This window comes from Carassius auratus, chromosome 26 (genome assembly GCF_003368295.1).
Source record: "Carassius auratus strain Wakin chromosome 26, ASM336829v1, whole genome shotgun sequence".
Classification (NCBI taxonomy): Eukaryota; Metazoa; Chordata; class Actinopteri; order Cypriniformes; family Cyprinidae; genus Carassius; species Carassius auratus.
In genome coordinates, this window is record NC_039268.1 from 17,882,202 (window position 1) to 17,899,852 (window position 17,651).

General features: G+C 35.1%; 1 protein-coding gene and 1 pseudogene across 4 annotated transcripts; one reads left to right on the plus strand and one right to left on the minus strand.

Moving 5' to 3' along the window:
- Positions 1 to 106: 106 nt before the first annotated feature.
- LOC113044531 (toll-like receptor 2 type-2) lies at positions 107 to 4,064 on the minus strand (annotated as a pseudogene). The gene is made up of 2 exons (XR_003275879.1): positions 3,325 to 4,064; positions 107 to 2,585 (listed from the first exon to the last, which is right to left on the minus strand). The product of XR_003275879.1 is annotated as a toll-like receptor 2 type-2 (transcript).
- Positions 4,065 to 4,111: 47 nt separating this feature from the next.
- LOC113044533 (suppressor of cytokine signaling 1-like) lies at positions 4,112 to 12,263 on the plus strand. 3 transcript variants are annotated; one of them, XM_026204611.1, is made up of 6 exons: positions 4,112 to 5,358; positions 5,463 to 5,533; positions 5,827 to 5,919; positions 6,045 to 6,916; positions 7,123 to 7,399; positions 10,618 to 12,263. In XM_026204611.1, the coding sequence occupies exon 6, from the start codon at positions 10,686 to 10,688 to the stop codon at positions 11,253 to 11,255; it is 570 nt and encodes a 189-aa protein (XP_026060396.1). In that variant the 5' UTR covers positions 4,112 to 5,358; positions 5,463 to 5,533; positions 5,827 to 5,919; positions 6,045 to 6,916; positions 7,123 to 7,399; positions 10,618 to 10,685; the 3' UTR covers positions 11,256 to 12,263. The 3 variants fall into 3 exon arrangements, with proteins under 3 accessions (XP_026060396.1, XP_026060397.1, XP_026060398.1); XM_026204612.1 differs by lacking the exons at positions 4,112 to 5,358; positions 5,463 to 5,533; positions 5,827 to 5,919; positions 6,045 to 6,916; positions 7,123 to 7,399 and adding an exon at positions 8,163 to 8,878; XM_026204613.1 differs by lacking the exons at positions 4,112 to 5,358; positions 5,463 to 5,533; positions 5,827 to 5,919; positions 6,045 to 6,916; positions 7,123 to 7,399 and adding an exon at positions 8,888 to 9,739.
- The last annotated feature ends 5,388 nt before the right edge of the window (positions 12,264 to 17,651 follow it).

Genomic DNA, 17,651 nt, shown 5'->3' on the forward strand with positions numbered 1-17,651 from the left:
TTGTTAAAATAAATTATACAGCATTGTTAGTTTTGATTTATTTACGTACTATTGCAGCATTTATTAATATTTTGTATGTTCAGTTTTGCTTTTAGTTAATGTTAGCCCTGTATATAGAGTAAGCATGCAAATTAAAGTAATGCATCATACAGACATTGCATTTTGGTACTTGGCCATTTTAGATTAATCTATATTTGTCACACAACCTGGCAAGCCATTAACATTCCTCTCTGTGTAGAGCAGCTCTCAGATTGCTCCAGAACTCGCTTCTCTTTTCCTCCTCCTCCGGCCACTCCAGATACGTCCTGGAGTTCATAATCTTCCTCAGCTTGCAGAAACGTTTGGGAATGGTCTCCTTCTTGATTGGTTCTAGAAGTACCAGGACAGCGGAGTCATTGTGTTCATCTACTATGCGGAAATGTGAGAAGTCCAGCTCGTAACGGCACCATTCGCTGGTAACAAAGTGCTCAGACAGAACAAAGAGAGTCCGATGGCTTTTCTCAATCGAGTCGATGATGTTGTCCACGATCCAGCGGCCCGGCTGGAAGTCCCGTTTGTGCAAACACAGGGCAAATGGAGGCTGAGTGCTCTCTAGTTCTGGAACAAGGATTTCCTCGACCCACTCAGCGTCATGTTGACTGTAAGATACAAAAGCATCATAGCGGAGCTCATCGGCCAGTCGACCAACTGCAGGTTTTCTTTTGGCTTGTATCCATGCTTTTGTCATCTGCAGATACCATATAACGTGAAGCTTATGGCAAGTAACAACAATAAGTCCAAGCGCTATGATAATCACAAAACAAAGTACTGAGACAGCAGGGATCATATAGCACTCGAAAACGGACAATCTGACACTGTCAATAGAATCACCTCTGAGAGTGAACGGAGTGTCGCACACGTAACTGCGACGACTGTCCCTTAGGGTGATGAAAAGTTTAACATCCCGTTTAAAGAAAGATACAAATTCACAGGAGCACACAAAATTGTTATCCCCTGCCTCCAAATATTGTAGGTTTTTGAATCTCTTCAAATCACTACTGTTAAACATCCGCAAGGCGTTCCTTTTTATAAGCAGTGTCTGCAGTGTTGGAAATAATTCCCCCTGCGGGAGTTTTTTAAATCGGTTGCCTGTCAGTATAAGCGTAATGAGTTGGGGAAATCTTTGGTTGAACACCATCAGATCGTTTTCACTGAGATCCAGGACTGTCAAGCTAGAAGGCAGGCATGGGGTCATCTTACGTAGCTTTGTGCTGGAAAGGTTCAGAAACCTGAGAGTCGCTGGCCAGCTACACTTTTCTGGCATAGAAACAAAACTGTTATGGCTCAAGTCTAAATCTGTGAGGCTCTTAAGGTTAGTGGTCAACTGAGACATCAGCCCAAGGGATTTTAAAACGTTCTGGCTCACGTTAAGAGTGAGGAGGTTTTGATATGCACCAAAACTCGTAGATAACGTCGGTGCAATTGTCAGGTCTGAAAGGAGGTTCTGACTCAGGTCTAAATATTCAAGTTTTTTCAACAAGACTGTAGTTATCGGAGGAATAACAAACACTGTGCCGTTGATCACGGACACCTTGTGGAGATTCACCAGCAGAAATCCCAATTGCTTCATGCTACTGAACTCAAAGAACCCTTGGATGTCAAGATTACGTATGTAGGCTGTATGTAAGTGTTCATAATGTGTGTACGAAGCTTTCTGCCACCACCCTTAACCAATCAAATGTACTTCTTCAAGACCAATGTAAGACAAAGAAGAATTATCCATGACCACCAAAAAAGAGGTAAATGCTTCATCAGTTGTGGTGCAATTAGGGAAACTCAAGCTTTCAGTCCCACCTTCTCTTGCCGCTTTAAAGGATTCTGTCGAAGTGTTCGTTCTGAGTTCAACATTTTTGATAGTCAGCCGAGTTTTAGGGTGGGAGACATCTTTAAGAACCTTAGAGACTAATTCTGGATCGTTCTGAAATGGACTCTGAAGGCTCAAAGAGACTGAACCGATTGGACGGGCTGCTTTAAAGCTGCCGTTCTCATATGACTTGAGGTTACTGCCAATGAATGTCATCTCATCCAGAAGAGTGATCCCATCTAAGCCATTCTTGTACACCTCTCTCAGTGAAGGACTACCAAACTGCAGCGTTCTTAGGTTAAAGAGAGACTGGAAAATGGGAGCAGGTCCCACGGTGGTGTATGGGTTTTCTACAAGGTTCAGTTGCTGGAGAGAGTTTAGCTCGTGGAACCAAGATGAAGATAGCTTTTCTAGGCTGTTTAAGGACAGATCAAGAACTTCCAGCTTATGTTGAGATTTGAAAGCCTCCTTGTGTATAAACTTGAGCTTGTTCTTGTGCAAGTTCAGGGTTTTCAGCTCACTATATGGGCTGAGATCATTCATGTCAATAGACTCAATTTGATTGAATGACAGGTCAAGGCCAAGAGCATTCACTGGAACTTTAGGGACCTTTTGGAGATGATTTAATGAACAGTTGCAAAAATATTGCTGATCACAATAACATGTCCAGGAGTAGTCAAAGCCTTGGGCCAAAATTATTAAAAAAAGTATTACGGACTCCTTTGCTTCCAAGGGTCTCATCCTGTAAAAAAAAATAGTTTTTTTTTTTAAATAAATAAATATTTTTATTTAGTAAAGATGCATAAAATTCATTAAAAGTCATACACTTTAAACACAAGACGTAAAAATATTAAACAATGTACTGCATTAGTATGAAGGAATTTACCGAATTGATTTTTAAAGGAGTTTGATCTGTTTTAAGTTTTTGCATGTATATTTATAGAGTTAACTGAAATGTTCATAAAATTTATAGAATAATTAAAATAATTAATGTAAGAATAATAATAATAATAAAAAACATTTCAAATAAATTCTGTTCTTTTCAACTTTATATTTATCAAATAATCCTTAAAAATGTATCATGGCTTCCACAAATAAATAAATAAATTAAGCAGCAGAATTGTTTTTTAACATTGACATTAATAAGAATAATTTCTTGAACACTAAATAAGCATAATTGAATCATTTCTGAAATATATGACATTGAAGACTGGAGTAATGGCTGCTGAAAATTTAGCTGTGCGTCACAGTAATACATTTAGCATACACAAAAGGAGAAATGCACAAGCCAGAAGTCCACAATTTCTGATCCAAAACGGTCAGTCAATCAATGCACTTTCACTTCGTTCTGTGGCTATACCTCAATATTACACCACGTTTTGTATAACCTCAAGCTTGTGAATGCAGCATTAAAACATGTTAGATATTAAAGTGCTACCAGTCTAGAATATTTCAAGACAGAAGAAGTCAACTTTGATTACCTGACTGCCATTATTATTAAGTCTTGTCCTCTTTTCTACGAAAAACTGCAGATTGGCCGTTGTCATAAAAGGAGAAAACAAACAGAAATCAAGCATGCAAACACAGAGTGAGTCACAGGATGTAGTGACTCAATAGCCTGATTGAGCCTTACAAAATCATGTCTCTTTTATCGGGAACATAGATTTTAGGGAACCACCCATAGAGACCAGTCTCAGAGCATGTGTACTTACATCCCGCATGCTTCATACTGTATATATCTATAGTTGGGTGATATGTAATCAGACTGCCTCAAATGTCTTACATGGCTTTTATGCAAATATTTTTTTGTAAAGCTATTTCAGATTCCGTTTTATTTTCACTTCACTAAACACTGAATTAAGGATTCGAAAAGAGGAAGTAGCCTTTTTTTAAGCAAGACATGAATTTGCTTAATTTTTTTTTTTACTATAAAGCATCTCTACATCAATCTTGTGGTGTAGCAACCGCAGTGCTTTTCATAATTCAAGGCACAGCAAATATTTAGAGCCCTGTGATAAAATACTGGGATCCTCATGTTGAAAATGTTAGAGAGGGATATTGAGCTGTCATGTTTATGGTTTTATGTTGATTACTTGCTTTTATGTTTTATGGATAAAATATCTTGATAAGGGTTTTTTCTGGCATGATATATAATGTCCTTCTCTTTTAGACCTTAGCAATTGCTCTGATGAAAGTGCAAAGGTGAATAGAGGCATAAACCTATATCAGACATAAACAACCTTCTCAATTAACTTGGGACACATAACGTTACTCTATTTCTGCTCCAGGTGATTTGTTGATGGCACAACAGTATTTCTGTGTTTGAGTTTCAGATACAAATAGAGAAAAGTGTATACAAGTCACGTTTTATAAATATGCAGACTTACTCAAAAAGAGAAGTGCTTGCAGCATTAACTTAAGTTTCTATTAGCATCAGAACTCTCTTGGATAGTTAAAACAGAAGAAAGCATGTCATAAGGTAAACATGTTTTACACTAATGGTTCAGAAAGGAAACCTAGCCACAAAGTGTCTTGTTTTGAAACCTGCCTCTGCCTTGAATAAAAAAATGAATACATTGTCCATACCTTTGGGATAAATTTGGATATGCCAATCAATTTATTGTCCATTCGGCATATTGCAAACAACCAAAAAATAAACTTTAACAAACGTAACTTAGTCTTCATAAACAAAATATTTTACATTCCAGACAAACTGTTACGAGTCCTGCTTAACACAGCACGGCATGGTCAAAACATTTGTTTTACTTTTCATTGTGCACCCTGTCTCTAATCATTACCTCACCTAAATACACTCAAAATAATAACAAATTACAACTCTGTATAATAGCTCCAACATAGTTTCTACAAAAAGAAGACATTTTCTGTGTGTATCATATAATGACATTCTGGTCTCAAGAAATGCCTTGGGTCATTTCTTTAAAGTCAGTCAAAGGGATTTGATGTGCTACGAGACCAAAAGTGAAAGTCTGATTACATATAAAATAATAGCACATCTCCTCAACAAAAAATATTACTTTTTATGTCTTATATTCAAAACCTCAATCCTACTTGACCAATAATCATTTGTTGTGTATTTAAACCTTTTAGAGCACCACATATTGTGTGCTCTAAAAGAGTATTATGCAATAATAGGGTAATGATTATCTACCATTTGGCAGGCTACTGGATCTGGAAAAGAGTAGGCTAATTGAGATTGAAATGAAATAAAAATGGTTAACAGATACCCATCCATTGCCACATTACAACTTCCTCTGGCTGACCTCTGCTACCCAACTGTGTTACCACGTACGTTTGACCATAAATTCAAACACGGGCGCTTTAAATAGTTACCGCCTCAAAGTCCCGGTTCCAGGCCTGTAGCCATTGGCTCGACGTTTTAGTTAGGAAGTTTTAATTGGATGCTGAGCTGACATTTAAAAAATCCGGAACTAAGCAGCTGTAAACAACCGCGGAGTGTTCTTTGTAGAAACTATATATATTTTTAGATCGATTCAGTAAGTTCGTATATGCATTTCAAGGCTGACGTGCTAATGTTTACATTGTGCCTTGCTTTGATTTGCACCAGTACATGATTTAAAAGAGAGTTTTATTTCTACAGACATGCCGACCTCCCCTGTGAAGACACGTATTCCGCTGACAAGTTTTGGTCATCTTATTAGCGAAGTCAAGGTAGACAAGTGACTTTAAAGCAGCCATGCTTGCTGTCATTATATATATATATATATATATATATATATATATATATATATATATATATATATATATATATATATATATATATATATGAAGTAATGAGTATAAATAGGCCTATATAATTTGGACATACCATGGTATTATAAGAAATGCAATTGTATCTAAGGTTTATTTAGTACCATGGTATTACCACCTAAAGCTAAAATTATTTCATTTTATTTTATGGATGTGGTTTTATTCATAATTCCTTGTTGTTTTTATAATGACAGAGACAGCTCTTTGGGATTGATGCACCGACCCCAACAGAACTGACAGGATGGAGGAAACATTTTAACAGCTACACATTATGAGGACGCAGGAATGTAAGATCATTAAGGATCTGTCAGATTGTTGCATGATCAAAGACAACAGTAAGATCGTCTCTCACGTCACTTGTATCTAAACGTGTCATCACCCCCCCCAACCTCCCACTTATTCCCTTTTCCAGTTTGTTCTTGCCACATATGGTGTTTTTGCACTCACGGCTGCCGTCTACATGATGAGACACAGCAGGAAGGAGGAACATGAAACAGCATCTGCCTCATCATAAACTACAAATAGAAATAGTTAAAGGGGGTTAAGAATACAATAAATTATTCTGCATCACTACATGAGTGGACCGTGGTTAATGAAGCTCGTGTTTCTGCATGTAACTGGTCAGATGTTTAATTTTTCTATCATGTACACGATTGTCATTTAAAAAAATATTAAAAGTCCCAATAAAATGGGAGCAGTGACAGAACTGTTCCTCTATACTGTGCTGTACATCCGAGTGCAACTTGGTTGTATGCATCAAGTGTTAATTGAATGTTGAAATATAAATGTTGGTTGCACTCATAAGTGAATGAAGATGAACATGAGTTTGAAGGACAAGATTTACGCGGATGAAGTCCTGCTTTCGTCACCGAGAGAAAAGTCTATCGCTTGGGAACAATACTTCCATGTTTGATGTGTGGTAAACAATAAAACCTATAACATCCATTTCGCATATAATTTCATGCAGACTATAATGTTTTTTAATCTTGTTGTAGTTGTTTTAAGTCTCTGGTGGTTTGCCAGTAGAGTGCAGTGTAAGCTTATTACCAAGTACATTTCTTGGAACCCGTTTGCATGGTCTGTTCTAAAGGCAAATTTTGTGGTTATTTTAACAGCTGTTGGTTTTAGGTTAGTGAAACTAGCTGGTCAGATAGGGATGTTTTCCTGTAAAATGAAATGTTTAGAAATGATTTCAGAAATAACAGTGCTGTTGTAATGTGTTTTTTTTTTTCCTTTTATCCTGCTTTTTGTTTCAGGATGATCATGCCAGTTCATCGTAATCAGGTGTCATTCTGAAAGTGAATCTTCGTTTAACCTAATTATTCTGAAATCTACACTATCACATTATTATGCTAATCAACAAATAACTGAAGTACTATCCATTTTCTTTAATACAATATGCTTGTTTTCCTCTTTACGGTGTTATACTATACAGTTATGCCAATCATGTCTCTCTCTGACTGTCAGTATTTAAATCTTTTATCTTTCAGATATTTACACCTACTTATGACACGATCTATACCTAGGTCAGCTAAAGTGAAACTGAAATGAAAAAGCAGCTGTGTGCACCAATGGTGGGATGTGGTAAATCTTTTTTTTTTTCCTATGAAGTTACAGCAGTATCCTACTCAACTGCAAAATTTTAGGTGATTGTGCAAGCAGTTGATGTCAGTTGCATAAGATCTCTGGTATTTTGGGGCTCATCTCATCCTTTTAAAGGTCCTTCAGGTGAAAATACAACTGGATTCATCTGCAGTACAGTGCAAGGTATTTTTTTTCTGAAATATGCCAACAAAACATGCACATTTATAGCTAAGATAAATTAAAATATGATTTATCCTTTATTGATTGATTACTTATAATGGTTCAAACAAACATGTTTGTTAAATATATAAACTGGGATTTGATTTGGGAGTGTTTTCTAAGATGAACTTAATGTAGGATGAATTATTCCATGTATACATTCTGCTTTGCCACTCAGAGGATATTTTTAGAGATCATCTGATTACTGTAAGAGTCGGAAGCAATCTACAGAGAGAACAGTTAATCATAACATTCATTTAAAGTCGAAACTATGTATGTATTCAGTTAAATGCTGCTTTTTCTTTTTATGTTGCACATATACAACAGCTGTCTGGTGCAAGATTGGTTACTTTAACATTTTTTGGTTGCCTTTTTATTTAGTTTTCTCTTAGTAAAAATAAAAATCATATTTTGTTTTTTAATGGGTGTATCAGGGCCATAACAATCATAGACTTCAAGGTGGACATTGTCTCTTAATATTCAAAATAATGTTTGATTTTTATAGGATTTTCAGTGGCTGATTCTTATAGGCCTTTAAATTTAAGTTCATATTTATGTTTTTTTTTCTGCAGTACTATAAAATAATAACAATAATAATAATAATAATAATAATAATCTTACTATTAAATGCAATAAACTATTGATTTATATGTGTACTAGTAGAGGATGATGTGGATTTACATAAGTAGGCTATCATTTCCATACATTTCCAAATCTATTAAAAAAAACATTTTCATTTTTATTTCATTTTAATTTTTTTTTTTTTTTTTATGTGTAGCTCATATGTCTGTTTAGGGTTACAGTCTTAAACAACAACATTAAACCAGGATAAGACCTGGTACTTTAACCTCTTAACCTGTCGTAAGACGAGATGAGTTGAAGATCACGTGATTTAGAGTAAAACATGCCTCCCGAAATGAAAGTGAAAGAGACCTCAGATATAAAACAGCAGGCTAAATAACAACGTAAAATACACAGTCGTCAACACATACTGCAGTAGCTTGCTTATAACAAGCTTTTAATGTTCATTATTTGCTGAATCCCCAATATATTCGCCACTTTGAAGGTGACCTAGCCTATTTTATCTAGAGGCAGAGAGAGCTGCCAAAATCCAACCCCATTCCCAAATCTAGTATTTCACTGCAGATTACGGAGAGGCTAGTGTAGCCTAAATAAAATACGTTAAATTGCATAACGCCTGCATAGACAGAGACATATGTCCTTGATATAGACTGGCCGTTCTTGGAAGAGTTATTCCTGTTATTTGTATGCTAGAGACGAGACCGCCTTGCTTTATTTGGCTAGCTTTCGCTTTCACAATCCTTTGCAATGGTCAGCCTATGAGACAAGAATGATGTGTTACAACTAAAAATGAAGCATCGCAGGAAATCTTGACACAGTTCTGGAGAAGTTTGGCTTCGAGAACATCTAACTGCATTTGCGGTAAGTGGGCAAGAGGGTTTTCATCTGAGACCGGACCGGAGGTGTTTCGTTCACCTTTAATTTCACCGTGTCATTATTCGTGGATTAACGCTTTATGGAAAGCTTTTCGGTACACATAGTGCTTATTAAGGTTTTAATGTCATGTGATACCTTGGAGTTCTTTCTTTACTTGTTGCTCTGGTATTTCGGAGAAGGCAGGGGGCTTCGCTTTTCGTCCACTAACCTAAACGCTTATTTCCATAAAGACCATATATAAAACTTTCAAAGTATTTTACATAGCCGACGAAAAATGACACATTAGATTTTTATGGTGGATTTTACGTTTCAAATATATGTTTAAAATGTGCAATGTAGCCTATTCAGCCAAATTACTGAAATATTTTCTGTTATATTTTCGTACTAATGTTTTTGATATGGATCTTTATTTTTAGAGTAGCCTATCTACAGTACCTACGCGTGAGGAAATCAATTTTCCTTTGTCACTGAAGCGTAAGAAAGTTTTCGAGTAGATCACAAATTCTAAACTTCTAAATTTCTTAATAGCCTATTGATTTCATACGCTTCTCTTACAATTTTTTTGACCGTTTTTGATAAAAAAAAAATGCGGTGTAACCAATAGCTAGTCATCAAGTAAAAGTGCACAATAAAATACAGTAGGCTACACACACAATATATAATAGTTCATTTTAATCATGAGATTTTCAAACATGTTTTTTCAAACTTATACACTATTTAAAAAAAAGGTGCTTCACAATGCCTTTTTATCTAAATGGTTCCATAAAGAACCTTAAGATCTGCAGAACCTTTCTATCTCACAGAAGGGTCTTTGTGACGAAAGAAGGTTCTTCAGATTATGAAAAGGTAAGAAAGAGATGGTTCTTTGTGGAACCAAAAATGTTTCTTCGCTGTGAAGTGTATATTCCTAGGGTTACTCCATTTGACCTGAACAAAATGTGCCTTTTCATAAAAGTTCACAGATTGATTTGACACAAGACACAAGGGTCTACAGGAGGGCTGCACAATTAATCCAAATTTTAATCGCGATTAAAATTATGGATACCACAATTAATCGTTCAAAGTGGTAGTTAGTTGTTCAAAGTCCACTCATGTTATTCTGCGTGTTTAAGAAGTTTTTTTTACATTCTACATATCTTAAGGGTTTTCCCCCCATTTTTTTGTTTTAGTATAACATTATAATACCAGTTATATTTTTATTTTGTATAATTAAAAAAAAAAAAAAAAATCCGATTTAAGTTGACAATTGAGGCATAAAACTATAGAAAAGCACCATATGTTTTTCCAGTTAGAGTGTTTTCAGCTTGTTTATTTTCATATAAAAATACGGCATGCATTTGCATCAAACAATAGTATAAATATAATTCAGTGTAATCATAATTAATATTCGCAATTACAGTTTCAATGGAATGATCGACAATTATGATTTTTGTAATAATCGTGCAGCTCTAATATGGGGTCTTCTCTGTATTATGGTTTTCTTATCAAATGTCAACAATTGTAGGCTATGTTAGTTACACCACACTGACTTAATAGAACATCATCCGCATAGAAAGGGTAAGCTTTCTGTTTCATAATGACAAATTTAATTAAACCTGAATACACTTGATATCAGTGTGCTTCCATGCACAGACTTATGAGCTTTCCCACAGACTTTCTTTATTTTGTCTGTGCAAGAGCCATTCCCAACTCTTGATGTTAGAACTCTTTGTTTCTTTAAACAGGCGGCACATAATCATTCATCTATGATTTAGGACCATGGAGGAATGGTATGAGTGGGCCCTGATTCAGAATGGTCCAGCACAATGACACTGACCATGCAGATGCGCAACAGGGCCCATCCAAGCCGGCCGAGTCCCCTAAACCCTGTACTGTCCCACCGACACACTTTCACCCCTTTCGGGACCAGCAGGAATGTGACCTCATCACCCAGTCTGTGGAATACTTGAACCACAGTGGATTTTACTGGGGTCCCTTGGAAGTAGATGAAGCCCACGCTCGACTTGCCAAACTTCCTCTCGGGACATTCCTGATTCGGGACAGCATGCAAGCAAATGTTTTCTTCACTCTCAGCTATCAGTCTCCCGAGGGCCCGACCAGTGTGAGGGTGCTCCTGAAGGATGGGGGATTCAGCTTAGCGGGCAGTAAACATACTTTCACTTGCCTTTTTGACTTACTAGGATACTATATTGCATCCCCCAAAAAGAGTCTGAGTATGCCGTATCGTGGAGAAATGCCGCAGAGCTTGCAAGAACTGGCGAGAAGAGCTGTGGTGGGGAGCTTTGGGAAAGATAGTATTCAACATCTTCCTGTGAGCAAGAAACTTAAAGAATTTCTGTGGTTGTACCCTTTTAGTATATGAATGTGTATAGTTCATATGAAGATGTTACAGATGTTGCAGCTCTATAACAAAGTACGATTTATTGGAAACAATGCATTTCATATGGCGGGGTCACATTAGCAATTTCACTGGGCAAAAACATGTTCTTTGTTCATTGTCAATAATGCCGATTTTGCTTATTACAATTATTACAAACAACCTGAACACAACTTTACGGTGGTTGTGCAAAAAACTCAATTCATGCTGATTTCTTTTTAATGACAATGTGACCATGCCTATATGATTCTGTGCTCTTCATTGACCCAACTAGAACATGTACTGTATTTATGTGTAGTGATTGTTTGGATTATTTTACGATATTAACAATGCACTACAAAACATTTTTATTATAATAATTTGTTCAATGCGCAGTAAGAACAGGGCAACACCACCACAAGCCTTCAATTGCTTTACAGCAATTCTTCTGGTACTGGGCCAGTGCAAAGTTTAAATATTTGTAAAATGACAGAATTAACTATTCAGTTACCTTTACATAGTATTGTCTGTCTTTATATATGAATGTAAACCACTGACCACAACGCACTGGTGATGTCATTATCAGTATGAACGGTTGAATTATTTTGATGTATTGGTACATATGTGTAGGCTATATAATCTGCTATGCAGAAATATGCATTTCACCTATAGTGAGGCAAGGGTTTCATTTGTTTAGGATTGCTTTTTATTATTAAAGATAAATTATTTGAGGTGATTTGAAGTGGATTTTGCTGTCATCTCTCTATGACGATTTCTCTTTCATTTCTTTTGTTCTAACGGATAAGTTTCTTGTAATGTGGCCCAACCCTAAAAAGAATCAGTAACCTCTCTCATACAGACTTTACAGAAACGGCCCCATCTAGGGGAAAATATGAGTTCTATATGCATCAGCCTACATCGGAAATGTGTTAAGCAATACATTTTTCTCTCTCCTCATTTTACACTTATACAAAAGTATGACTATTTATTAAAATGATCTGATTTTGAAATTTGCCGGTTTTGCATGTCATCATGTGCTTGTCAGGCCATCTGTACATGTTTAAAACAACTGTGTTCATGTTGTGAATTCGTCTGTATTTTCACAGCAGAAGCAGTACTGAAGCAGAATCATAGGTTGAAATCACAAACCATGCACCGACCACTGTGCTTATTGAAATCACACCCTAATAGACAAAAACAGGAAAACATTTGTTTTCCTCCATATCTATCTATTTTTTCTATCTACCTTTGACAATTCTTTTGCGTAATAAAACAGAAAGTTATGTTTGGCTCTTGGATTTTTCACACACACAAAAAATAAAAAAAATTGAAAGATGATCTCATTACGTTCATGGTTTTTCAGGACAGAAACCTGAAACAAAGACATCCATTGTGATTCTGTCCCGAATACCTCACATACCTTACACAGGAGTGGACATCTACATCAATGCATTTATTCAGTCAGTTCTTTTAGTATTATTTACGTATATATCTATATTTCAAGTTAGTAAGTTTAAGTTTATGTGATTTTGGCTTTGTATTTGTGTAAGCTTTATTGTTTTTTTCTGTTATAGTTTACTAATTTTAGTGCTTAAACTGAAAGTTTTTCATCTGCTACTATTTATATTTTATTATCATTACTTTATACTGGTATTTACTACTATTTATATTATATGAGGAATGCCACAACAACTGAACAACTGGGCTTCATCTTAGAGAGAAAGGTACGTGAATGAGATCATATTTGTGGATATATATGTATATCTTTTTTAATATTTTATATATATATATATATATATATATATATATATATATATATTTTTTTTTTTTACCTCAAAGCAACACAGTACAATAAAAATTACATACAACCATTTATAGAGTTACATTTATAAAATAACAACCATGGATACAGTAAGAAGGATCATTTTGGTAATAATATGAGTAAATAAGACATACAAAAAAGAGAGAGGAAAAAAAAGTTTTTTTAATACATAGTTTAACAGTTTTATACATAGTTTAACAATGTTACACATATATTTATAGTCCAGTGGGCATGCAAACGATAATAGAGTCAGAGTGTATATATAGTTATATATATCTGGACGTATGTACAGGATGACAGTTAGGCCACAGTATTCTCTCTTCCTCAGTCAAAGCCTCTTGAGATTCATTCAGCATCCAACCATTGGAACCCATTCTTTTATCAGAAGTCAGTGCACAAATTGTTCAACCAGGCACTTCAATGAGTTTTACCATTGTGATGACTGGAAACGTTTTCACAGGCCAAAGTATTCTTCATGCATGCCTTGGCATCACCCCTCTTTGACGTCCATTAATCAGTAAGTCCTTCAACAAAACTGCCTTTGTGTTGTGTGGTGTACTTATAAATCAAAAAACCTGAAAGACAGAAAGAGAACAAGATTAATAGCACTTCGCTGTTTAATGCAGCATTTCCTTCTTGCATAACACACTTCTTTCATATATCAAAATTTACAATTACATAGTAGATTCAAATTAAATTTTTATTCTTGATAAAGTCTATTGGTTTTAGTATCTGGCTTGCATGTGGCTGTGAAGCAGCATAGCTAGTGAACATGAATTGCTCCATGCAACCAACTTTCTTCCATAACTTCTTAGCTTTTTTCCAAGCTAAAGAAACATATCAAGTGAAAAAAAAAAATGTAGAGGTTGATTTATTTTTGATTGGACCATGATGAGATCATTGCTCACGTGAATGGAGTCAGGTGATTGAAGGGAAAGGGATTAAAAAGTAAAAGTGTTTTATAAAAAAGGAAGTAGTGTCAGACGAGGGAAAAACAAAAATTAAGGCGACGTTTGATTTTAATAGGATTAACAAGCAGAGAAATACAAGGAAATTTGCGCATTAAGAAATACATTTCAGTTTTGATTTCCCATAGACTTTGAATGTGTTACATTTTTACTTTTAATTTCTATACTAGTATGTATTAATCTAAGTCATGTGAGTGTCTCTCAAATACATAAAAGAAAATCACATACTGTGTTTGGTGGGAGGGAGTTCAAACATGTTATACCTACACTTATAGAAAATAGGCTACATTATATCAGGAGTAAGTGAATGGGAGTTACCTTCATTTCTTCAGTTTCTCAGCAATGAAAGATTTAAGATCTTTGAATTACACCTCCCACAATACTTGTTAAAATACACAAAGCTGATCGGACTTGTTATATCTCTTTTTGCTATCCACCCCTTAAAGCCTATAATCCCTATGGAAAACATGAACTGTTGACCTCATTCAGGTAAACTAACACGTGGATCCGGGCTTTAATCCTATTGCTTTCGTGGGGTTTGGTGATATTTAGTGATATAGATATATTCTTATTTTAAAATATATGTATATATTCTAATTGAACAGAAATGAGAGACATTATTGCTACTTTGTCGTGTACATTGGCCACAAGAGGGCACTACTTCACTGTGGTAATTCCTTGGATTTTGATGGGACGTTTTAATACACATACCATTCAAAAATCAAATCAAATGATTAAATGGGAGATTAGTTGGTCCAGAAACCTGATCCTGAAACATAAAAAACATATATAGGAGTAGAATGAACAAGAATAACTCATTTAGCAGCAAAACAGTGAAAGTAAGAGTATGGAGTAGTGACAGATTTGAGTGAAGTGTGATATTTGCAGTTCTGATTTGAACAAAAATCAAATGTAATGAGGTTTTTAGTAACAGTTAAAGGGTGTTATGTATGTGTGTTCACATTTAGTTTGCATGTGCACAGTCCCTTGATAGTAAATCTGAGATGGGATAAATAATAATGACATAAATCCACCAAAACCAAATATTATAATTGGAATATTTACTGGCACAACTGCTGTTGACCAAGCATGGGCTGTGTGTTTGTCTGTACAAGTTCTGAAACGTTCACCGTCTTGCATGGCCTCTTCAAACAAAATAACTGGTGTGCTCTTTTGAAAGAAAAAGAAACAAATGTGGCATTTCGTGCAATTACTCTGCGGGACTGGTTCCACCAGAAACCAGTGATTTCTTAGAAATCATACGGTTGTATTTAGATCAAGGAAATCAGTCAGCACCTATCCTTTTATTCACCAACTGAGTGATAACTATTCTTGATTCCTACACTTAAAATGTAATGTAATTTAACTGGGCAGGTTTTCAAAACCAACAGCAATTACATTACGCTAGAACTGATAGGTTTCTTTTTGCGGTCACTAAAGAATCGAATGTGCAACTAAACACTCAGATTTAACTGAAATACTTAGTGGTACATTGTTAGCATTTTCATTTGACAAGCTGGATTGCTTCAGGCCGTGTGTATCTTTTGCAGTGATTGCATCTTGTCAATGGTTGGAACGACACCTTGGGGTTTTCCCAGAGCTGAGAATGTTACATCACGTCATTTGCATAAACATCACAAAGTAGTTGTCTATATAAATAAACTTCCAGCTAAATGTATACAGACAAGGTGATTAACGCAAACATTATAAACATATCGGATCAGTTCCACCCTTAGCGTTTTAAACCTGTCAAAGGGTTCAAACATATATTGGGCCCACAGCTTTTCACGTTTAAATTGCCATCGCAAAAGCTCAGTGGATCCTGCTGATTGTGCTTGGTTTCTACGCACCTTGCTGAAACACATGCAAATGGTTTGTTGGACTTAAAAATCTGTCTTTCCTAGATGAGAGAGACAGAAAGTCTCCATTAATCTTTCTTATTTAAGCTGCATTGATAGCTAATATTTTGGAAAAACTCTGGAAATTTAGCACAGATAAAACGTATCACCTAACACAAAAGGATTTCTTTATGTAGGAGATGAAAACTGAGTATTTCTCTTTGTTTGATTTGACCCAGATGAGTCATGTTGAGAACAAATCTGCATTCTTTAAAAAACAATAAGATGCCCTTTTTCGATAAGGTTACCCGATGCCCTCTGGTGGATAATATTATGGATGTTCTTAATATAATTGTGTTTTTTTTTCTTCATGTAATATTCCTTATGATTATTGAAGCCTGAATACACTCAATGCACTTTTTTTCACTATTTCTGCAAAAATGTATTAATGAATAAATTAAAATAAAATGATAAAATAAATAAATTCCTCAATCTTGATTTCAAACATCAGATACAGAATTTTTATTTTGTACATTTTAACATATTTTCCAGGAAACATGCAAGTATAAATCTTCAGTCAGCTGCTTTCAGGGTAAAATACCCAGGCTTTGACGTTATGGTTGAGAAAATGATTGCTTTCTCAAAATTTAATAATGTCACAGTAGTATATTATTAAAGGAATGGTTTACATAAAAATGATAATTTGCTAAATATTTACTCACCTTCAGGCCATTGAAGATGTACATGAGTTTGTTTCTTCATCAGAACAGATTTGGAGACATTATGCAGTATGCCACTTGCTCACCAATGGATCCTCTGCAGTGAATGGGTGCCGTCAGAATGAGAGTCCAAACATCTGATAAAACACTACAGTAATCTACATAACTCAAGTCATGTGTTTCTAACAAACAAATTCATCATTTGAAGATTTAAAAAAATATATATATATTTATTAAAATCCCAAGAAATCTGCATAAATCTGTATATAAATCCATTTTAAAACAGTTAAAAAAATCTGGATGTGGTTTAAATATGGCTAGCCATGAAACAAGCAATATTCAAGTTAAAATGTATGAGATTGAAACAAACTGGATTCATTCCTGATAAATATATAAACCTGGTCACTGTGTATTTGAAACACATACACAAATTGAATAGTTTTACACAAATCATATTGTTTCTTGTTGTTATTATTGTTTATGTATGACCGGAAAATATACACTACATTGAGATTTGTATGCAAGTAAAATACATAAATATTAACCCTTAAATGTTTAGAGTGTAGAGTTGTCTTCTTACTTGACTTCCCATGTCCTACTTCCAAATGTTTTCTAGCCAAGTTATTCTCGTTCTGATGATTTCCTGCCTTAGTATTTTTGACTCATTCTGATTGGTCCATCTGTAAAAATCTTCTTCTGTATTGTCTCTCTCCCATTTTTACTCTCTCTCTCTAGCATGTCAGTTTTGCAGCCATGGAATCTACATGTGATAATGATCCTAGTCATTCTCATGCAGAAAGAGAGAGAGACATTGTCCAGGTGAAAACAGTGTTAACTGCAATAGTGTAAAGAGACGACAGCATAAGAAATGTAGGTTTGGCACTGTCAGAAAAACACTCTTCTCACTACCCACATGTATTAAAAAACAACTGCCACTTTGCTAAGGTGGCAGTTCCTGAGAATTTTTTATTGATAGACTTATTATTGGCAAAACCATAATTTGAGAGAGAAAATACATTTTGAATGTGAATGTAACCTTAAACTCAATAGGTATC

Bases quoted from the DNA above. Each gene is read 5' to 3' on its own strand.
- LOC113044533 (XM_026204611.1), top strand. From the start codon at position 10,686: ATGGTCCAGCACAATGACACTGACCATGCAGATGCGCAACAGGGCCCA.